The sequence below is a fragment of the Oxyura jamaicensis genome, chromosome 3 (genome assembly GCF_011077185.1).
Source record: "Oxyura jamaicensis isolate SHBP4307 breed ruddy duck chromosome 3, BPBGC_Ojam_1.0, whole genome shotgun sequence".
NCBI classification, from domain to species: domain Eukaryota; kingdom Metazoa; phylum Chordata; class Aves; order Anseriformes; family Anatidae; genus Oxyura; species Oxyura jamaicensis.
Genome location: NC_048895.1, coordinates 67,547,318 through 67,571,852, shown reverse-complemented (window position 1 = coordinate 67,571,852; position 24,535 = coordinate 67,547,318). Strand labels below are relative to the sequence as shown.

Sequence of the window (24,535 nt, the reverse complement as noted above, 5' to 3'; positions counted from 1 at the left end):
CAAAGGAATCATGTCTGGAAATTCCTAAAAATTAGGTAATTTGTTTCCCCAAGAAATGTACACATTTCTCTAGTTGTCCCTACAATGAATGAGAAGTGCTTTAAAAATGACATCTGGAGAGATCAGAAAGTAGATAAGTCAGAAGAGCATCTAAGGTGCATCAGTAGCAGTCTCACAATGTGTGACAGCAATCTGATGCTGAGGAACTGAAGCCAATTTGAATCAATCCACTCCAGATATATAAACTGTAAGACCTACTTGGGAAGCTTGTTCTGAATATTGTATTGCCCTGATTTCTGATACAGACTTTATAAAATAGCTTTCTGGTGTACTGCTAGCACTTCTGTAACACTAACCAGGACAGAAAGAAATAGGAGGAGAACTAGATTCTTAGCTTATGAATTACTTAAGATTCACTAGTCAGGAACCTTTTATTTGTGTTTGGACTTGTGCTCTCATGTTGGAGGTGTTGAATTTCCAGGGTCCAGCAGACACTAACTGATTTAGAACAGAAGCTCAAATGCTGACTTTGAACACTCTGGGCCATCATTGTGTTTGGATATGGCTATGTGAAGACACTGATTCTTCTGGAGAAGAAAAGTCAGGTAGTGTAAGGATTCAAAATAGAGAGTGAACGTTCCAGTTGCTGGATGCTGGATATAATGATCCATCTTAACCTCTGCCCTTTGCCTGATGTCTGTTCTAGTAGGTAAGCTATACAAACGGTTTCTGAGTCAAACTTGGAGCAGAAATAGGCAGGGAAAATATATGATTTGATGATGGTACCAGATCACACCATGCCTACCAGCACAAATAAAGGCATATGGAGGTCTTTACCACAAGACTTGCATATTAGATAGCAGCTTGTCAAAAGATTAGAAGGAACATTGGTTTAGTTGCCTAAATATAGACCTCTACTGCCATTTCAGATTTAATTGTCGATCAAATATTGATATTTAGGTAATTGAGCTGAGCACAGTAGTTCTTAAATGCATGGTTGTCAATGCCTGAATCTTTAAATTCTGCTGTAAATTGACCTCCTAGTTCCTTTAAATAGCCAGCCTTGCAGTGTGAAAGGGCCATACCTAACACCAGAATTGTTGGTATACACATCATTTTGAGAAGCTATAGATAGTGATTTAGGCTCTGGAGGAGCAATGCTAGCAGATGCTATTTAGTGTTTTTACTGTACATTCTGTGTACTTTATGCTGTACACATGGAAATCCACAGTCCATAACAAAAAACATTTAGCTGTGAAGCTAATTAGCAACTCACAGTCAGCTGAGTTACACTTTCTTTCATGCTCATCTATCAACAAACCAGGAAAATCTGAAGGTAACGTGATGAATCATCGCTGTCAACTGTGCCTGTCTTGGGCAGGTGGAATTCTACAGTCCCTCAGCCTCTGATTTTATTTTCTGTCAGCAGAGCATCTGAACATTAAGAAATCACAATATTGCTGCTAATAATTATAAGACTTCATATTGCCCACAGTATCTTATCATCTAGCAGAACAGGAAATAATGATCAAGCAAGCCATAGTTATCTTGCACATCTAGTTTTAGACTGATCCTTTAGAATGTCTATCCTTAGATACTCTCTAGTGAAGTAGCTACAATTTAAAATGTGTATTTTCTAATTTTTGCATTGAAAGAGTTGCCTCATAGTGCAATAACATCATTGGGAATCTCTGAGTTGGACTATTAATAGCACAGTCACAATACTGCAACACAGTTTTGACAGCTAATGAATCTTTCATCTCAGAAATGGATTTTGCTTGCATCAGAATAATACTGCAGCGAAGGAGAGTGAAACATCATTACATTTTCTTCACTTTCCCAAGAAGTGTAAATTCTAGACAATTTTTTTTCTATTCTGAGTTTTCTCAGCTCGATCAAGAACATTATGAATTCCTGGACTCACGGACCTGCACCTATGATCCCCTTCTGGTATTTGTGAAGTTGCAAAGATTCAGAGAAAAATAACTGAAACTGAGTTTCATACTTTACTGTTTGTCAATGATCTGAATCGTCATGTTTAAAAGATATCTTCAGCAGGTTTCCCTGATACCCTCAGGCACTTACATGCCAATGGCAGAAGTTAAGAAAAAAAAAACATCAATTTTATTATTATTACATTTGGAGAAACATAGTCATTTTTCCAGTTGATCTATTTTATATAACTATTTTATATTCATATATAGGTATGTATATATGTGTATATGCTTGCATGTATGTGTGAATATATATATAAAAAAATAAAATGTGCTTATGAAAAAGTAATTAAATATATTTATTTTCAAAGGTTCTCTGGAAGCAAGTTGAAAAATGAGGTAAGTGCTGTAGTCAGTTTCCTTTCACTTCCGTCATAATCAAAATAGTATTTGTGACCTGTGGTTTTGTTCACATTCATTTCTTTGAAATTTTCAACAGTATTTTGCATTAAAGATTAGACTGCATAACCCTTTTTAATGATGCTGAGTATTTGCTCTTCTAAATACTTTAAGAAAAATCAGATTAGAAGGCAGATTCCAGGGTTCGTATTCCAACCTAGCTCCCCACAACTGCAGAAGTCTGTAACAGACCATCCTACAAACAAAGTGCCTAGCTTCTTAATTTTTTGCATCAGCTAATTTTGTAGGAATTTTTCAGAATCTCTTTGGTCTGATTGGAAGTGAGAAAATGCTGTTAATAAACTGAATTTTGAAATTGTAATAAACTGAATTCTGAATGCTGCTTTTGGTTGCTAGACAGAACAAACAGCAACTCTATTCATATTTGATCAGCCTTATAGCCTTTCACTGTACTTCAGTTTTTTTTTTTGTCGTTGTTTTTTTTGTTTGTTTGTTTGTTTGTTTGTTTGTTTTTCCTAGAAAAACACAGTCACCATAATTCTGGTCATATTTGTACTAGAAAATGGCAGATTCTTGTGTTCTATATTAATAGTTAAGGATTGCTCACTGGATTGGTCTTTGGCACTGAGTTCATCTGCAATATATAGCCTGTATCCATACTACTAAACTCCTAATCCTACAAAACAAAATAGTTACATCTCAGACACAATGCCAAGGAGAAAAGCCCCTAGCATGCAGTAGCTGTTGGAGCGTGTCTGGGAATTGTTGGCGTGAGCCAAACCAAGGCCAGGAATAATACTGAATAATACCATTCCAATATTGTCTGGGAACATTTCCTGACTCCATTTAATTTACCAGACTAAATATAGCCTCTGTGATCAACTGATTTTCTCCTTTTTCATTTCCAGATAAGCAATTCCTAGCTGATAAGAGAAATTCCTATTGGTCCCTGAGAGTGTAGCTTTACTCTATTGATTTTCACCCCCTTTATTGCCATTATCTCAAAGCCATCCAGGTCTTTCTACATGACCTCTTAGTCTTCCTCTTTACTGATGATTTCATTAGCTCATGTCAGCAAATTTAATCTATGAAATATTTAATGCCATCAGTCCCAAGTCTGATCTTTGAGAATCTTTACTTCAATTCCTTTTCAGCCCAGAGTTTTCACTATCAACACATCATGTTAGCATTACAGCTAGAGTCAGTTTCTTAAACATTTTACATTCTTCTACTAATCCCTATTCTCACCAGCATAACTAATCATTTCCCATAGTGACACCACGTCAATTATTTTAGTGAGGTTCCAGATTAGATCTGTTCTATTTTCCCCATTCAGATAATCAGCTATCTTATCCAAAAAAAAAGATAGTGCTATGCTGGGGATATCCCCAATGTATTCAAGGATTTATGAGCACTGCTAAAACATTTGTTCTTTCAGGGTTGGAGGATGTTTCCCTTGGCATAAATGAATGAATACACACTTTCTTTCCATCTCAGACGGAATTCTCAATCTATTTGGGAATTCACAGTCCCATAAACCTGTCTTGCTTCTGCCCCAAAGTTCAATGCATTGGTCCTCTCAGAAAAAGAATCACAAAGAAGTCAGTAGAAATAAATGACAAAAGACATACCAGTGTGAGGTTTCAATTGTGTAGCTTTATGATGTCTGAAATTACTCAGACAGGTCTTAAGAAGAAAAACAGGCTTCTGTGGTCAAAACTGAATTTCAGTAATCTCAGTTTACTAAAAATTTGGCAAGATGCTTTCCATTAAAGTGAATAGGTGATATATCTTTATTCATTTGCTTGAAAGCACATGCAATTAGGTATTCCAGAAAGATTTACAATGATTGCATAAGGTATAATTCCCAGTAAGAACATAAAGACATTGAAAAGACGTTAAAGCACTGATTGTCTAAATATACTGAGTAAATGGCATTTGAATGAACACTTATTGAGTGCCAGGGACACTGTTTACTTCTGGTATGTTTTATCACGTTTTCTAGTATTCTCTCTGTAGGGGGAGATATCAGCAAATTCTTTTATCTAAACCAGTTAGTGCACCATTAGAGTCTGCATGGTTAATTAGGCAGATAATATTACTGTCATTATCTTAATGTTAAATGGCCATTAGAAACAGATGGCATTAAATTGAAAGGGCAAGTGGTAGTGGGTTAAAATATTAAGCCTAGAGCTGAGGCACAGTCATATAAGTCCATTAGCAAGGTACAAAACATTGCAAATTATCTTCTTTTAAACCACCTCCCACCATCACTGCCTTCTTTTAAAAGAACTAATCTCTTTTAATCAGACATTTTCATATATTTCATGGGTAATTGCATAATAAAGTAATTGAAATTACTCCTATTATTAAACAAAACAAAACAAAATTCCTGATACTTATAGGCAATTACAAAACTGCAAAAGTATTGATGTGAAGAAGTACTAATGTTTTTAAATTTCTCTAATTTCTTTGACTTAGAGTGTATACATATTTAGATAGTAGATAGCACAGGCAAAGTTTTTTTACAAAATTTAAGTACTCTTTCTTGGCTATCTGTTTAGATAGACATATCACCCTATAAAAATAGGGGATAATATATATGTTGAATAAACCAAGTACAGCTATAGTTTTCTGGATTCAGTATTTGAGATAATTTCACACGAAGCTGGCCTCCAATTGCTGAGTTTTTAGAAAAAAATATTCTCTTTTGCACTCCTTTATGCTATATTTATTTATATGCCTACTATTCCCACTTAAGTGAAATCTGACTGTATGTAAAAGGGTAACGAAATACCACTTTCAACTACTATTCAAATATCTAGGGCATGGACATAAATTCCATCCATTAGTACAAAAGGAATCTGTATGGAAGTAGTGGATTTACTGCAGGAATATGCAGCAGGAATACTCAAGCCCCTGTGCAAGGCCTCAACATAAGGGCTGGGCGGACTGAAGTGGAACAAAGGGTTTCAACCAAATAGTCTTCTCTGGATTTGAATGCAATCCTATAAAAATAGGCATGATTCATTCAGTAAAGACAGCATGATAGCACAGATTTCATTGCTTCTCTTCAGGTTGAGGGTTTCATCTTATATTGTTTTAGAGCTTAATAAGCATTATTAATATAAGCATAGTAACATTATATCACTGCAGAATATGACTGTTCTACTTTGTGGAGGAAAAGACCAAACCAGATTATGTGAGAGTATTGTTACAAACCTAAACAAGGATTGATTTACCTTATATTGCTTCTGGTTCGTATATGCATGTACAAAGTGGCTGTTGTTTCATCCTTTGCAAATGTCATCTCTCCAAAGGCTCACATCTAACTATTCAAGATGTTTTCTCAGTTTGTAACTAGTACAAAACGTGTTTATAATATTTCAGAAGTTACAAGCCAAAATAGCTAGAGAGGTGAACTTTAAGAACTGCAAGGAACTCTCAGATCAGCAGAACTTAATATAATTCAAGATAAATTTGTCTTGTCTCCAGGTCAGTGTTGACAGTGCTTCAGCAAAGCAGCTAGAGAACACTAAACCCCTGGGAATACCATTGATACTGAGATATAAAACTGAGATCATATTGTTAATAACCCCCCTTTCTTTTTTATTTCTCTTTGTTGTCGTTAAAGAGTTAGCTCTAGCAAAATGATATATTCCTTTCCTGTAAGTCCCTTTAAAGCTGCATTTCCTCTTTCCAGGCTCAGTCTATGACCTCTGACTTGGAACTTCAGGACTGAGATGCTGTACAGAGCTCTTTCTATTGTGTAGATCTGTGACTGTATGTGCCTGTACTACCCAGCATAGTTTTATTCTGTCCTTATGGACAAAAGCAAAATGCTCCAAAAATCTTCACAGAACCAAGTCTAGTGTCTCTGAGGTGAATGACCAAACTTTCGGTCATTTCAACAGATTATGAGGAAGCCAGCTAAAATCAGTGTCATCCCCCAGAAGGGCATGCAGCTCAGGATCCTGTCTTTTTTCCTACAAAGCTCTTGCTACATATGTTTATGTGTATCTATTTCAATACAGTAGGAGACAGAACTGGAAGATATTTTCTGGGACTTCACGTCAAGTCTTCCACAATCACAGATAGCTATATAATAAATACATCATTCAGAAGTGCCCATAGGTCCTACATACCATCACACCTATAATGCCATAAAATATTGTCAAATTTTATGATAAATTTAAATGGTGGTTATTGTAGTAAAACAGCAGAATCCACTATTGTAGTGCTATCAGAGAGGGAAGAGAGCAGATGAAATCAATAATACCACCAGTACCCTATATCCTTGCACAAGAAAGATACATATTCAGTAAAACTTAGGGTTGCTCTGAGGATGTCACAAGCCTATACTGTAGAGGAGAGTAACAGATTATATTCTACTTTAGTTTTTAAACACAGGTTAACTTAAAAACTTGTAGAATTCCATGAAGTAAGGTGTCTCGAAGGCTGCATTGTTCTGAAAACTCAAACTGGTAGAATTTAGATCTAGGCACATCCTCAATTGCTTTTCTGAGCAGAAATCCAGATCTGGATAAGTATCGTTATTTTGAGGGATGATTATATTCTGGAATGTTGTGAACTCTTTAGGTAATATACAAGTTTAGTATTAATTGTTTGACTCAGTTGGAGCTGTATTAAGTACTTCAATGTCACTGTTTTTCCCTCACATTTCAGGGTGGTTTCACTCGGAAATATTCTCTGAGTTCCAAAACTGGAACTCTCCTCCCAGAGTTTCCAAGTGCTCAACATCTTTTGCTTCAAGGGTGCATTTCTAAAGACAAGGTAAAATATGAGCTACTTCTCTTCTAACTTACAGATCAAAAATTGCCACAGAATGTTTCTTCGTATCTTAGCCTTTGAGGTATTGACATGAAAGAGCCAGAAATGTCCACAATCAAACAGAGGTGACTGATTTATAGAGGGGGCAAACCTTTACTAACACCGATTAACTGGCTCTCCACTGGAAAGGTGGTTGAATTATTTACCTATTAACTGACCTAGTATTTTACAAACTGATGGTATGTAAGACGGGGAGAGCTAAACAAACAAATAACTCAGAGTTGTATTCATTCCAAATGCCTTTGGATTTAAGGTAAATTTTGTTCTGATTAGATCAGAACAAATAATTCACAACAAATAATTAGATGAACTTTACACTCATTCATTAATTGTTTGAAAAGAGTCTGTGAAAATCTGACTGTATGGGATTTATGGGATTATCCTAAGGATCAGTTAGAAGTATTTCTGTAGTATGTTTTATGTCTTACTGATTTAATGTGTGTTAAGTCTGTGTAATATTTCTGATCTGCTAAATTCCTGAACTGTGTTAGACATCTTTCTGGTACAAATTGTGAACTCTCCAGTTTAAACACCAGTATGGGTCCTGATGGTGGTTGTCTTGACATACATTGCTTTAATGATTTTTGTTTTATAAGCCATACGTTGCTTTTAAGTGTGTTCTGTAAAAGTAGTGAAGCCTGGGTTTCCTGTTGTGACGAACTAAACAAAAGAAGCCATCTGTAGAAAATAGATCTTAGGTGGAAATGTTACAGGTTCTAAAGAAAGCCCAAGAACTGGTGTCCTCAGTAGGGTACATCACTTGCTGCAGTAGACTCCATTAGTGAGTTGACATCTCTCATATATACAGTGTTCTTGTAACATGTAAATCTGAGGAGAATTTGAGGTTCCTTACAGATCCAATACAACATTGTAAGAAAAACTGGATTTTACCACTCCAACAATGAAAAAAAAAAAAAAAAAAAAAAAAAGATAAAACTCATTTTGTCTTCATTTTGAATTGGCAGTGTGCAGCTGCTCTGGTGTTGGGACCAGGTGACCCAAGGGCCCAAGAGGACCCGTTGTGGGTGACTTCCTCTGGGAACAGACTCCTGGAGTTACAAGGAAGCTGTGGGAAGAGAGATGAATTTATGTGTCTTCCTCTTTCTCTCTCCTTGCTACTTTTTCCTCATTCCTTGTTCTTACTTCCTGTTTTCTTTCTCTATTGTCTTTCCCCTCACTCAGCTTATCTGACCAAGAGTTATTGAAATCTCTCCTGCAGCCCACACTTATCCCTTCACTTACTGTCCCATCACTTAGTCCCCTAAATTAAGATTAATCCAAAATAATATGATTACAACAATATTTAAAGCTCTAGCAGAGGACAAAAGTTAAATGACCTTTACAAGTCTTTAAAGTAAAGGAAATACCTAAGTGAACTTTGGATACTCTGTTGAAGCATCCACACATGAAGGTAGACTCCTTCATTAAAGGTTAAAAATTGTATGCAACTAGATTAGCTGGAGATTGCATAAATGTATCAGTCTGCACTAAAACAAATTGATAATTTCTGCATTTTATGTTTCTGAAGAAAATAACCCCAAATTCAAGTTTTCATCAAACCCTTAAAAAAAAAAAAAAAAAAAAAAAAAAGCTTCATGATGTTCTCATAATGTTCTTGAATCTCAGCCTTTGCGACTCTTTTTCAAAGACATGTAGCTACAAAAGCAGCTGTGAAAGTCAGCAAAGTACATTCCAAAGAAATCTGTATGTGAGACCTATTGAAATAAAGCTGTACTAAGTCCATTCAAAACTTGGGACTGGTTTGCTGGAGAAGTTCACAAGCTATAACAAAACTTTTCATGATTCTAGACAGTAAGAATGGTTTTGCTAGCATCTATCTTTCTTTCCTTCAACTATTTTACAGAACTCTTGTTTTGTAATTCACTACAAATCTTAAGATTTATTGTAATTTTTTACAAACTCTTGTAATATCTCTGCAGGGTTATTAAAATAAGGGAACACTCCACTCAGATAAATTAGCCTGATGAGATGAAAAGGAGTTCTGCTTTTTAAAGTTCAGTTCGTGTAAGGCAGTGATTAAACTTTGACCAAATGACTGGCAGCTATTTTCTCATTTGTCCAACTAGATGATGTTTCAGAACACTCATAGACGCCTATAGTAGCCTAATGATTAACTTGCACTACTCTTTAGGATTAATCTTAGCTTTCAGAAAGTGAATTTACCTTGCCATCTGACTGGCTAATCTAGCTATTGTCTTACTTTGATATCCACATGTTCACATTGTATACAGGATTCAAATGCTACAGTTCTGACAGTAACATTGAGACTTAGAGATGTGGATAAAAAAGACATATGATGGGATCACTTCAAGATATATGGACCCTACTTGTAATTACACATTGTAATATGGTTTATGTTGTATATTTAAATTCTAGCTACAGAAAGCTACAGATCACTGTAGCAAGAAAGGAGAGAGAGCTAAGAAACTGTTTAATCTTTCTTTCTTCCAAAATAGGTAGATACTCTTATCATGATGTACAAAACACACTGTCAGTGTGTCCTTGACAATGCAATTAATGGGAACTTTGAAGAGGTAAGATTGTTTGAACACACATTCTTGGTATATATGCACAGGCAGACAAGAAAGCATTATTTATGTCCATGATTCTGGTTCTTTTAGATTCAGCATTTCTTATTACATTTTTGGCAAGGAATGCCTGACCATCTTCTTCCCCTGCTGGAAAATCCCATCATTGTTGACATCTTCTGTGTTTGTGACTCAATTCTGTATAAGGTAAGTTAGGTATTTAGTTCAATGGATAATCTCAGCCATAGTATTGGTTTGCTTGTGCAAAAACAATATCAAAGTTAGAATATCAGGATGCCATGACTGGTTTCTGCCTCTTGTTTGTGTAAATCACCAAGGATCCCATTGAAGTCAGGAACATAAAACTGGCACATGTAAGAGCAGAACGCTAGCCTCAGCTCTGCTCTATACCTAATATATGACTACAGACAGGTGACTAATGGTGAAATCCTGACCTACTTGCTTGGGTTTAGCTAAAAGAAATGCTTGTGTGCTTCACTGACAAGGCTGACTAAGTTAAACCTGGATGAAAACCAAAGCCCTGATTTTGCATAAAATATTGTTGCTACCAGCAAAGAGAGTCTTTCGCAGATCAGCAAGGTGCTTTCACATGTGAATCTACTACTCACAGGTTATATCAAGCCATGGTTTCATGTTACAGAGCAAGAGCAGTACTGGGTTAAGATATGCCTGCCTTTCCTGCCTTTTACCCTTCATTTCTGTTCCCATATTGTTAGAAATACCAGCAATTGAAATATCTGCATTTAAAAAAAATAATCTAATAAATATTTTTTTTTTTACTGAAATTTTATCCTATATGAGTTCTTTGATCAAGTTCAGAGCATGATAACACAAACTGTTGTGCCAGTGAAACTAAGGAATATTGCAACATCACAGTTAAGTAATAGTGGACTGGGGTAAAAATAAATTAAGAAACTAATGCCACCAAAGTTTCCCGACTTTTTAATTTGGAAAATTAGATAATTAATTAATAGGTGCAAAATACTTTAAGTTCCTCTGATAGAATATGCTATATAGGTAGAAAGATTGTCATACCCTCTCTAACACGTTTGACAACTACCTGTCAACGGGAGGAAATAATTAATGGCATAATAAAAACAAAAAAGCAAGCAGTCAAAGGAAGAAACTTGAGGCTGTTTAGTACCTACTGCCTTATTGTCATACATTTGTCATTCTTTAATGTACAAAAACAGGGGAAAAATACACAAAGGAAGAAAACAGGTATGTCTTAGAAACATATCAAGCTATAAAGTAAGAAGGTGATTTGCACTGAAGATCGTAATTACTACCCTGGAGATGAGTCATTAAGCCTCATTTACTTGTAGAGGTTATATTGTACCTTGTGTTTATGAGGCTTTTCCTGCTATAAACCTGATGTCCCAGTAGATCAATACTAACTTTAATTGTAATAAATACGTAAAGTGACAGAAGAAGAAATACTACAGGAGCCCGAATTAGAAAATTGATAAGGTAGGATTACTCAAAGATCATAAATCTTTCATCCTCTCTCTTGTCCATCTCACCATTTCTCACTCATAATCATGTTAGATATTCTTGGCAGTACAGCTACCAGAAAGTAGGAGGAGTACTACTGTGTTTTTATCAAAGCATTTTCACTACTGATGGAAACAGAATTTTGGAATATAGTCCAATAACTTTTCGCCATGCAATAAAATGCCCCAGGAGGCAGGCCAGTTGGCAGAGTTTTGCCAACACAGTTCCACAACACACTTAGCCATAAGAGATTTATCCTAAACCCTGAACACCTTCAGTGCCACATGCAGTGTTGTAAAAGAAAGTCAAACAAGGAAAGAGTCTCTTGAGAATTTGGGAGGTTACTCTACTGTAAGACAGGAGTGATAACACTTTATTGTTTTACTAACACGCTGCAAAGATGCATATATTAGGAATGGAAGATATCTTGGTATATAATAAATATATATAATAAATATGTTCCTACCCAATAGTGTTGGGAGAAATCTAGACAGTAGGTTGAATGGCTTTATTCTGTATAAACTCCCTGTCTTTATCATTTTGTAATCTAAATAGAAAAGACGTAAATGCATAAATGGCCAATGGAAGCTTGATATCATTTTCTGTTACCTTTTTGAAGGTCCTTACAGATGTACTTATCCCTGCAACAATGCAAGAAATGCCAGAAAGGTAGGCATAATAACTCTACATTCTGATTACTAGGCATGTTCCAGGAAAATATGGAGTAAATAGCAGAAATTATATAACCTAGAGAAATTTTCTCACAATATTTATATTCATTTTTATAACAGTAGAATATGTATGACAAAATACTATCAGCTTTGAGGACAGCTATAGAATTAGAATGGCCTTAAAATAATAGACACTATTTTAATGTCCTGTTTCAGTGTCTCGTTGAATATCTTGAAATATGTTTCTTCTACACTAAAACCCTAGAAACCTAAACCCCCCCCCCCCAAAAAAAAAGAAGTATATATGCTCACATTGTATAAATATTTTTTTTCAGAATATTTTTCAGGTTTATGTCCTATGCATCATCATGATATCTAAGTATTATTTTCAGCAAGGTATTAATAAGAGGATTGTTATAAATTACCTCTGAATCTTCTCACTTTTCTTTTTCCTTTGTGGTTGTCATGTTTGGAGTTTTATGTCTAAGACTTCGAGCTTCATATATCTCTAAAGGTTATTGGGTTTCTTATAGTTTATTCTTAATACTAGTGGTTTTCAACCTATTTCAATTGACAGGTGGCTTACATTTTATTTTATTTTTTTTCTCAGAGGGGATACATATCAAAATATAGTCAGTTTTAGGCTTATGATGATTGGACATCTGTTTCCTTTCAGGATTACCTGAGGAATAATTCACAGATCTGTCTAGGAGTCTGTGAATCATAGACTGAAAACTTTTTTTTTTTTTTTTTTTAATTAATGCAAGACAATATTTATTGATGTTTCTCTAAAACACATTTTTTTGCTGTAGTTTACTGGCAGATATAAGAAATTTTGCAAAAAACTGGGAACAGTGGGTTGTTTCTTCTTTGGAAAATCTACCAGAAATCCTGACAGATAAGAAATTGCCTATTGCACGAAGATTTGTTTCTTCCCTGAAACGACAGACATCATTCTTACACCTAGCACAGGTAAACAGAATAAGACTTATACATCAGAAAATTGACAATTACATTTAGTTCATCTTGCTGGCTAGGAGATGTAATGCACCAAGTTTTAAATCTTCAACATTAGCCATTAAAGACTTGTAGCTTTCAGCACATAAGAAGAAGAGGACAGAAATAGATCTCATCAAGATGTTCTGAACTTCGAAAAAAGTAGTAGAAAAGAGAGGAAAGACCATGGTTATAGTGAATTACCATCATGGGAACTTTAGGCAATCATATGATAAAGTGGAATTTTTGGTATTGATTCTAGTTCTAAATGGGAAAATATCAGATAATCTTTCATGCCTAGAAAAGTTTCACTGTCTTGCCCATGATGTGAACTTACCTCTTTTGGAGTTTGACTAAAACTAATGTGAGTGACAGGTAGCTGAGTGCTCCAATGCTAAGTTGGCAGGATACAAGTGTCTACAATTGGGAGACACCTCCATAGGATGGTTTGTTAGATTGTAGAAAAGGAAACAGTACCTTTCTGTTTCTGAGCTTAAATGCTAGAAGCTTGAGCTTTTGAGCGTGTAGCCCTCATGAATAACTGTAGCATTTTAACTCAGCATTTTACCTTGTTTTCTCTTCCAGATTGCTCGGCCAGCCCTGTTTGATCAGCATGTGGTGAATTCCATGGTGTCAGATATTGAAAAAGTTGATTTGAATAGTATTGGCTCTCAGGCACTCCTTGCAGTCTCAGGGAGCACAGATTCTGATGGGGAAGTCTACAGTGAATGTAAGTCCATGGTGACATATTTGTAACATTAAAAGAAATCTACTCTTTCATTCCTTGCCATGCTAGTCTACTTGGAGACGGATTGAGAAAAGGAGCAGTGACACTGCATTTTCTGATCTAGCTCAGTGTTAACATTATTTTAGGAAAACCAATTTTTTGCTCTAATATGTCCTACAAAAACAGAAGCTTGCACTGGGAAGTCATCCTGCATAGACAATTTTAAAGTTGTTGAAAAAATAATTTTCATGTCAGTTGCTAATCGTAACAAAATCCCTTTTGAAGTTTTGTCTTGATCATGGGGGGATATTAGCAGAGATTCTTGAAAAATGTTTCAAAAGTCGACAGTAATTATAGCTTAATTAAATGGATACTTCAGCTAGTTTAGTTTTTTGGTTTTGTTTTTGGCTGAAAGTTGATCTTTAAAAAAACATACAATTATCTATAAAGTGTAACAGCTATTTTCATAGACAAAATAGAATGTAGTAAAGTACAAATTCTGAGGGTGTTATTTTTTTACATGTTGCTATACATAGCTATTTTTGGAAAAAAAAAAAAAGATTTAGCTGTCTTCTATTTTGAAAATATAACTTTTGTCATAGGAAGCATGACGATCAGAGTTTGGAGAGCTGAAAGAAGAGCAATAGCAATGTGTCATCTTCTAAGGATTGTTACTTTGATATAAAAGTTTGTTCTCTTAAATAATGGTTCACAATCCTATTCACATTTTAATTCAAGTAGTCCATTTCCTATTTCTTCTGTAATTGTTTTCTATTTTTCTCTTCTGCCATACCGGCTAAGAAAATAAAAAGGGAAAATAACCAGTCATTCAGGCATTTTCTCCCAAATGGGAAGTAGGGAAGTTAACTTTACATTATATTGTGAAAAATTTGTAAAACATAAGGGAAACCTTAAGACAGTGTACAAGTCAGCCACATCACAGATAAATCGGTTCTGCTAAACTTAGTAACAGATAAGTTTTTAAGGCTGAATCTAAAAATGAATGGGAAATAGTAGTGTTTCTGTTGTTGTTGTTGTTGTTGTTTTTTCTTTTATCTTGTAAAATTATACTGTATCACTGTAATGCTAAAATAATTAAAATATGTATGTGTGATAGATGTCTGTCTCCTTACTTTGCTGAATAATTGTTTCTTCTCTGCTCTAATTCTTTGCCTTTCCTTTCCATGCTACAATATTGTCATATGGCTGGTGAGTGGCTTTTTCTCATGTTCAGAATAGCATGCAATGATATGTTCTCCTTTTTACGTGGTAGATGACTCTATTACAGTGTTCCAAGAACTGAAGGACCTTCTAAAGAAGAATGCCACTGTGGAATCATTTATTGAATGGTTGGATACTGTGGTTGAGCAAAGGGTTATCAAGGTACATGTCAAATATTCTGCTTGACTCAAGACCAAATCCTACTCCCCTTATTCTTGATACAGTCCTTTAACTATGCAGTCCCAATAACTTCCTATGTGGGATTCTCATTTCTGCTTCTATATCCTCATTGTGACCAGGGTGTTCTTCATTTGGTGTGAAATATTTCGGTGCCATTCATTACTTCTAATTAATCATATTGAGTGCTGTTGAAAAAACTCAGTCAATGAAAAAGCTATGTTTGTGAAAAAAAACTATGTATCTTAACTAAAACATGAAAGTCAACATTGTCACAAGCTCTACATGGAAAAAAAAAAATAATAATAATAACTTATCTGTGCAGGCATGCAGAATCACAGGGGTATTGCCCAATGAATAAGGTGAGCCAAAGTTGTCCTTTAGAGTAGCAGATCTTTCCTTTGTATTATTCAGATGGTACTGCATGTGGTATAGGTTAGTGCTGCAGATGGATTAAAAAATAGCTAACCTGCAGAAGGATTTCTACAGACAAAGATGAAAGATAGAGTTTTATAGCTTTATAAGTGCTTAACTTGGTAATTGAGGCTTTTGGTGGGGTTTTTCCCCTGATTTACAAGATGCTTTATAATCACAAGTATTTTATATGGATGTAGTTATGAATGATCACACTATGGTTCAGAACAAATTGAGTTCTCAATTATAGCTCAAGGAAGAGATGTTAACCCAATTTGTGATGCTAATTAACGTAAACTAGCAGAAAGAAATATTACACATGATATTGCTTACTACTAGTTCTAAAGACTGGTCTTCCTATCAGGTCCCGTTCTGTTCATGCTGAAGTGTTGTTACTGTCAAAACACAACAGCTTCTTTCTGCTTGCTGCTCGAAAAAACCAACAGGGCATACTATTACCACATGAACAAATCACAGCCAGAACAAAGTGACAGTATGAAGTGAACAACTTTAGAAGCTTCAGTGTTATGATAGTAAATGCACCAGTCTCTGAGAGAAAGTCTGGCAGGTATTATACAGATTACATTGAATTACAGAGACTAATTTGTGTTCCCTGTTTACGTGGAATGACGTGGCACTAGAGAGTGTTTTGTTGTTGTTTTTGTTTTTGATTTTGTTTTCTTTGTTCTCTGTATACCCGTATATTTACAGAACAATTTGCCATCTTCAGTATTAGAATACAAGTTAATTTATATGCCTTCAGAGCATAGCCAGAACCCAAGTGGTAAACAGTTTTCTTCATCTAACATGGTCAGAGCTCTACTGTTTGCACTGTAAAGAGTGAATGCTGCTGTTTATCACTTTAGGACATGCGTTATGAAAACAGTTTCATTCGTTTCATTCAGGAAGCTTGATCCACTCTACCACATTAGCCTGAGTCAAGGACTCCTTGAACTCTCAAGAATATTCAGTTCTCCTTTATCCTCTCCTGTGTGTAGAAAGCAAGTTAGCATACCTACAATATTTTACTACTTCCTGTCTTTCAGGCAAGCAAGCAAAATGGGCGGTCATTAAAGAAGAGGGCTCAAGACTTTCTTCTAAAATGGAGTTTTTTTGGTGCTCGAGTGATGCATAACCTAACTCTAAACAACGCATCAAGTTTTGGTACCTGGACTTTGTGAAATAATTTAAATTTTGTACATAAGTGCTGGCATTTATCTACCTTCCACTACTTCCTCAGCAGAGAAGCCTATCGTAGTCTAAAGATTCCTTGATCAAAGCCACAAATACTGTGTAATGTGCTTTTCAAATTAACATTTTACAGTAAATGGTAGCAGTAACTTATTGGTGATCTGTGTCACATGTTCATTTTCTGAAAGTATTTTTCTCTTGAATTGCTGTTTGATACTGCTTTGCCATTTAAGAGCTAGAAGCTGTGTTTGTTTTGATATGGCACTGGAGCTATAACTATGTATCTCAGTAGGAGACTGAAGATTTAAATTATTAGTTTTACATGTGGACCAGTTTGGTAAAAAAAATAATAATAATAATAATTAAAAAATACTGCTGTTCTTGTGCAGGGTTTGTCAATGAATTTTGTAGGTTGCTGGTGTTATTTAATTCTGGGTTCTGCAGACATTCAATTCAACAGTATTTGTGGTTTTAAAAATTAAGGTTTATTAGTCCATCTTTAGAAATATTTAGCTGGGGAGTTCTCAGAATATTTTAAAAATATAAAATGTTAGAGTAAATTAAATCCATTTTAAATCCAGTACATCATTTCCCAAGTTGTCTTTGTAGTTGTAGGTACATCATTATCTAAAATTCAGAGGCTATTTGAAATAGCTGTAAGGACAGACACATTTTTAATGTCATATATCCTTGAAATAAGGTCAAAGACTTCACCAGTTATTGTCTGGTTATTTAGCACAAGGCAAACAGAAATAGAGCAGAGGCATTCTAGCAGACTTCAGCCTTATCTAGCTCCACTGTGTGCCCTCTTCAAGTATAAAGCATGTCTCACTTTCATCAGTATTTTTCTTTGATGTAATTAGTGGTCAAATAGCCTACAGGACAGTAAACAATTGAGCTAGGTGGGCCAGTGCAAAGAGAGATTAGAGCTAGAAGTTAGGCACTATTCCTTGTTGGTCTTGCCAGGTCATTTAAAGTCCACAATTATTTGTTTGTTTCACCAGCTTCTTGTAGAGTGGTGAGAGATGGTCACAAAGATAACTCAGCTACTCTCTCTCTCTTTCTCTTCCAAAAGGTTCTTTTCATTTGGTCCGCATGCTACTAGATGAGTACATCCTGCTTGCCATGGAGACACAGTTCAATAATGACAAAGAACAAGAACTCCAGAATCTACTGGACAAATACATGAAGAATTTAGGTAACTAGAGCTTGTTTCTTTTGAAAGTGTTCCTGCATTTTTAGATTTTTGCATATTTGTTGAACTTTAAGCAAAAGCAGACTTACAGTCTTCTCCTCAAGTTGTAGTTCTATGTGACATTGTCAAATCCACCTGAAAAGGTTGTGAACATTCACTCAGCAATTTATTTCCACTGTTGACCATGGCTCACTTAATAATGTTTTGTGGGAATGTGAATACACAGGATCTTGGATGATCTGGGATGCTTCAAACAGTTTCGTGGATGCAACTGAAGGACCACAAACTGCAGTGTGAAAAGAAGTAAAATAGCAGAGAGAGCAGGAATTCCCAATCCAGTTTTTCTGCCAAAGCTGAAATATGTAATTACACCTTGAAATAGGAATGTATTAAATGTTAACAAAATGTGAATGTCCCTGCAAGATTGGAACACAAGTTGGAACCCTACTTAGCATCTGACTGAAGTATTACTATGTGGAAGAGAAACAAAAAGAGCTTAAAATAGTATCCTGTATATTTTCCAGCTACCAGGCTTCTTCAGAATCAGACAGTTTGAAGACATATGCTCCAGGTCTTTTATAAGAAATTGATTAAATTCTGGTTCAAGTTAATCCCCGAAAATGCAATGGAACTCCACTGGGTTCTGTTGAATTATTTTTGATTGACATTAGCATCTCTAATCGGTTCTTAAGTCTTTGGTTGTTATTACTCTAAATCTGTGCTATGCTGCAAGAAACTTGCATAGAATTTATCTGAGAGTAGATGGATGCACTTTTTATTTTCAATTGTCCTTCAGGAAATGCCTTGTCATGTGTAGCAATTGCCTTCTCCTTGAACACTTAGGTGAAGTCCTTGAAACAAGAGGGTGAAGTTACAGTTTCCACTGGAAAATAGCAAAATTTCCACAGACTTTATCAGTAGTCTGCAGAAAACTGAAGAACAACCAAGTATAACAAATGTTTTTTCTATATGTCTGCATGAAAACAGACAGACTTCAGGCATTCTAAAACTCCCATTATTGATTCTTCAGGCTGAAGTATCATGAGGCTTAGTGTAATTTGCTTGACTTCATTGCTGACATTTATTACGAATAAATAAATCTGATCCATGTCTTTACTACGATGACTTCAGTAAGGAGATTATAACACTGCCAGCATGTATTTTGTAGGTCTGTGGTCAGGGAATATAATTCAGACAGTTCCTCTGGGAAGATCAACAGTATAGCATATTTTTTTTTGACTGCATGCCAAAGATGGAGGCTTCATTGGGTTTTAAAATAAGCAACCAAAGTCATGAACAGATCAGGCAGCTCATGTGCTAGTGTTCAACTAGTGTTGAATTTTTGTGCAATGAGCTCTCATAACAGCCACCAACAGTTTTCACTTACTCTTCCAGATGCAAGCAAAGCCACCTTTACTGCATCACCCAGCTCTTGCTTCCTAGCAAACCGTAACAAAGCTGCTCCTCCGACTGGTGACACTTCAGTCAAAAATGAGTGCCTAGCAGAGCAAACCTATGTGTCCTTGTCAGCTAGCCAGCCCAGCAGTGTACTTTCTGGTCTGAATCCCTTTGCCACAGGAGACAGTGAAAATATGCAGCTGACAGGTATGTATCTGTTCTCCTAGTCTCTCTTTCTCCTATTTGCTTGTTTCCCTTTCAATCTACGGTATCACATTATTGTAAGAGTAACAATGACCATACGTATCTATGAGGACCTTTAGTAAATAACATTTCATGAGCTCAGCTTCTGCGCTGATTCATGGAAGGGGAAAACTGTAGAGCCCTGCCAGTAAGAGATCCTCTTGGTACAATGGTAAAAATATCCTACATCATGGCTTGATGAGGTTCTTGTGAGGTGTGAACAAACAATAACATCTTGAGCGCACAAGGCTTGTATTTGCTGGAATTTGATACTGAATGTGGAAGCCTCCAATCTGGAAAACAAAATTGGAAAGCTTCCTAGCCCTAAACCATGCATTAAAGAACCTGCATTGTATAGGTGGGAGCCCATGCATATTGGCTGTAAAGGTTTCAGATGATAACATGCACTTCACCAGGGGATTAGTGTCTTAACACAGTCCATGTAATCAGCAGTTCTGCAGTAGTAACACTATTGATAGCTAATGTTTATTTATTCCAGGTCAGATGGAGCTGTCTGAAAGCACTGGTCACCTGATGACTCCACCCATTTCACCTGCCCTGGTCAGCCGAGGAAGTGTTATCAACCAGGGGCCGATGGCTGTGAGACCTCCAAGTGTAGGCCCGGTGTTATCCACACATTCACAGTGCTCTTCCTACTCAGAACCCCTTTATCAGACTTTGTCACAAACTAATCAGAATTACTATGGAAACAATTCCAGCTACCAGGCTATGTTCAGAACTCAGGCCCATTCCACGCCGGGAGTTTACCACCACAGAGCAGAGCACAGCCGATTCAATGCATTAAGTGAACAGCAGTTCTCCAGAGACTACTTCAACAACAGTTGTGCAGTATCTCCATACAGTGCCAGATCTCCTTCCAGCTATGGTCCCTCATCCATGCCTCAGGACACTCACAGTATGCAGTTTCTGAATACTGGGAGCTTCAATTTCTTGAGCAACTCAGTGTCTACTTGTCCAGGAGCAACATATGCCCCTAATGCTTCCAACGGTATTAATATATACAAATACAATTGATTTTTCTCTTCTGTATCTCTTTCTTTGCTGGAGTAAAAGAGTCTTTCTCTGCTTTTTCCTATGGAAGCTTTTTTTCTGTTCTTATTTATACTTTCCCGTTTTCCACTTCTCTAATGGCACGCATCGATTGCAAAGCAGCTTAACAAGCTACTTCAGGATTTATTTTCCTCTGGGGAATCCTCAGTTGGCCTCAAATGCCTCTGTTGCACCTATGCCAATCTTCTTCTAGCATTATTGCTGCATCTTGCACAAAGGAAGCAAAACCAGGATGCCTTTGTGATTAGTAATCTCTTGAAAAGTCCCCAGAACACCTACTCTGAAGCAGAGCAGGCATAAGATAACTTACCTTTAGGATCAGCATAGTGGGCTATTCTAGTCATAGGGTCAAGATGGTGAAAGAGAAATGAATAAAAATTTGCATTAGCATTAACTTGAGACTTTGGCCCTAATATTTCCCATGCTTCAAGTGTAAAGCTCTTGACACAATCTGCTTCAGAGATATAGTCAGCAAAAGGCCACCCTTTTCTGGAGGAAAGACACAATGAAGATATTGCTTATATATGAAGTCGTGTATGCTGTATTACCATGCAGGATTTCTTTCGATGTATATTTTCCTTGATTTTCAGCTTCAGAAGGGATCACTGAACTCCCTTCCATGAGTCCACATGACTGATATGAGTCCATATCGCGTCTCTTCTGTCCTCTGATCACAGGCTACTGTTTAATTCTGAACTTAGAATGGAGCTGCAATTCTGTACTGAAGACATGACTGAACTCCTAGGATTTTTTACTCCCTTGTTACCTACCCCTCTTTTGGGTATTTATAATGAGTTACATCAGTAACTCATTTCACGAGTTACTCATTGCATGAGTTACTGATGTTATTAGGCTATATGTGTACATAAGTAACCTTATTCTTGAGGGATTCAGCCAATAATTACCTGTTCTTTTCTTTTCAATAGTAATTTCGCTCTGCTGTCTTTTTTTTTTTTTCTTTTTTTTTTTTTTGATCTCCTGTCAATAGGATATTATGGAAACAATATAAATTATCCAGAATCTCACAGACTTGGATCAATGGTTGATCAACATGTTTCTGTAATCAGCAGTGTAAGTAGCATTCGATCATTGCCATCATACAATGATATACATGACCCACTGAATATCTTGGATGACAGCGGAAGAAAACAAACAGGCTCATACTACACAGAGTCCCCACCTTCTATTGTCTGTCGGACTCCTATGCGTAAGTATATCCAGTACCGAGGAAGAGCTATGAACTGTTTGGCATCTTAACAAGTGCTGAGAGTTAAACTGTAGCTCACATATACCACATATAAGATGCAATATAGAGATGAAATAGCTAATACATCCACCTGGGATGTATCATAAGATATTGTTTCCTTAAAATTGCAAGGCAGTGGGTTTAACAACTCTTTGTTCCTGTTAAGAGGGCTGTGTTACGTTGTCCATGAGGATTGGAATGGCTGGCCTGAATTGCAGGAAAATCCATATTAGGAAATATTTTCTAACTGTTAAGTGAGCTAATAATGAACTGGGCTCCTCTAAGGGCTCTTTACGATCCTCTCTGTCAAGTAGATCAAATGAACTCTACATCAGGGAAGTCTACATACATATTTCCTGTAGTATACTCCCTTCCTGTCCTGTGCTTCAACAACTATGTGAATTAGGCAAATCTCCTACTGACAGTGAATTTTAGGTGAAATTACCTAATTTGGTATGTGCATCAAACAAATGGTATCTGAATTTGCTTTTATATTCCCAAAATGCTCACAAGTATCACTTGGAAGATGTAAACTAGGGTACAGTCTGTTCGTTTCTCCACAAGGTTACCTCTTCCTACTACTTACCTGTTAACCATGCACATAAGATCAGTCATTACTTGAATTTTTAAGGCTCTGCAAGAATCCAATAGTCAGTTCTTTTAAGGATGCTAAAGAAGGGGGGAAAGCCAGCACCATGATGAAGGGATTGTGCCCACCAAGTGTGTTTTGTATTCTGTGTTGATATGTTCCAGGTACTGGCAGTGGTACCATCAGTGAATATGGACCTGAATGGTGCAAGATATGGAAAAAAGCATATAGCAAATGTAAATAGCTTTGCACAGTTTTCATTGAACCTGGCCTATATACAGGCTGTAATTGTCAGGCCTGTAGCAGGATTTTTAGCTGAGTTCACTGACACGTGATTTTGACCTATACACTGATGCTGTGAGGAGCCACTGAAGAAAAATTATAGAAGTATAAGTAAATTGAGGGAAGTATAAGACTATTGAAATTTCAGTCCTTCAGATGATGCAGCTGGTAGATAATGCTTCCATCAGATTAATTTGTACCGTGTTATATTGTTAAATACAATAGATAGAAAACTTGCAATGATGATAACCTTTTTTCCCCACAGCTTCAAACATGCAAACCACATCTTCTTCCCAGTGTATGTATGGAACATCTGGTCAGTTCCCTCCTCAGGAAAATCTGGAGTCTCATGGCCCACCAAGCAGAGAGATGGTATCATCTCTACCACCAATCAACACAGTCTTCATGGGAGCAGCTGCTGGGGGAACCTGAACTGGGACAGACATGTCAGTGCCTTAAGCTTACTTTCCAAATTCAGACATTAAGGCTATGATGACAATCCTTTCATGCTGATGAATTAGAAAAGTATTATATATAGGTGTAAAAAGAGCCATTTTAGAGATATTAGCACCCCTCCACATGGAAAAGAAGCTATATTCAGATTGTGTCCTGCTTGTGAATCACTCAGGATTGTTTTCATTACAGCTTTTAAGTCAGAAATTCAGGGTGAGCATAAAGAACCAGTGATTCTTGAAAGCAAGACTAAGTTGTAAAGAAATTATTACATCTCTTCCTAATTTATTAAAAATGCTATTTTAGTCTTTCACTTATATCTTTTTATATAAAAATGTTTATTTAATGCTTGTGTTGCTCATTATTTATTAGGACCACAGAGTAACTGTTTACTTTCTCTTATTTGACAAATTGTCAAATGTATGTATCCTACCTCCTATGGAAATGTTTACAAGGTCAATTTTTACTGTTTTAAATGAAACAGCCAATTTTTTTTTTTATTTTTATTTTTTAACTGTGTTGTGCTTTGGAAAGTCAATTTCAAATCTCTAGTGCCTACTTGTGTATGTGAAAGTCCTCAGGAAATAAATAAAACATATTGTGGGATATTTTTTCCTTTTAAATGGACCACTTTCTCTTAAAACCAACAAAACATGCAGCTATCATAAGCTAACTAATTTCAGTAGCCTGCTACTATAGCTGGATAACTGAAACAAATGAAACTATGCCACAATCATGGGATTTTGATATTACTTGTGTTATGATCCACAGATTTCTACTGGTGGAAATCCACAAAAAGATGTCCATCAGCTTTCATGGGTATAAGATAATTGTGTGTATTCAGCCCCAAAGTAGTAAAGATGATCAAAAAAATTTTGCAATCCTCCTTATCAGCTGTTTTAATTAAAAATATTTTACAAGTGCCAATGATATTCTATATATAAATATCCATTTATGTACTTTTTGAAGAAGCCAGGTGAAGAATATTTACTTAATGATATTAAAGAGGACAGAGAAAAGAATACACTTATAAAATAAGCTTCTTGCTACACATTCATGAAACAACAGATGTCATTTTATAATCAGATGGACCCAACATTAGATTTAAATCTGAATTTGTGCAGTCTTCTTAATTAAACCTCTTTAATGTCCAAGTTCCTTCCATGTTTTCTGTAATGAAGAGTCTGACCACAAGGGAAAAAAAAAAAAAGAAAAAAAAAAAAAAGTAATAAGGAACATTGACAGGGTTAGTTCATGAATAATTCCTGATGTGAAATATTTGATGCAGAATTGAGACACCATAGTTCAGTAATTAAGATGAAAACTCCAGCTCAATCGCTTCTTAATTCAAGGTGACATCTTATGTTGCAACCAAAAATGCTATACTGATGC

The 24,535-nt window shown here is 36.0% G+C and overlaps 1 protein-coding gene across 1 annotated transcript in view; it reads left to right on the top strand.

Annotated features, from left to right (window-relative positions):
- Positions 1–23,715, top strand: part of RFX6 (regulatory factor X6) — a 35,965-nt gene extending 12,250 nt beyond the window's left edge. The window contains exons 6-19 of the mRNA XM_035322503.1: positions 2,306–2,333; positions 7,041–7,148; positions 9,683–9,760; positions 9,848–9,961; positions 11,889–11,938; positions 12,753–12,912; positions 13,522–13,666; positions 14,937–15,046; positions 16,522–16,639; positions 17,742–17,864; positions 19,257–19,466; positions 20,002–20,511; positions 21,562–21,780; positions 22,956–23,715. Coding sequence (XP_035178394.1) covers positions 2,306–2,333; positions 7,041–7,148; positions 9,683–9,760; positions 9,848–9,961; positions 11,889–11,938; positions 12,753–12,912; positions 13,522–13,666; positions 14,937–15,046; positions 16,522–16,639; positions 17,742–17,864; positions 19,257–19,466; positions 20,002–20,511; positions 21,562–21,780; positions 22,956–23,122 — 2,140 coding nt within the window. The 3' untranslated portion in view covers positions 23,123–23,715. The remainder of the gene's footprint in view (positions 1–2,305; positions 2,334–7,040; positions 7,149–9,682; positions 9,761–9,847; positions 9,962–11,888; positions 11,939–12,752; positions 12,913–13,521; positions 13,667–14,936; positions 15,047–16,521; positions 16,640–17,741; positions 17,865–19,256; positions 19,467–20,001; positions 20,512–21,561; positions 21,781–22,955) is intronic.
- Positions 23,716–24,535: the final 820 nt, after the last annotated feature.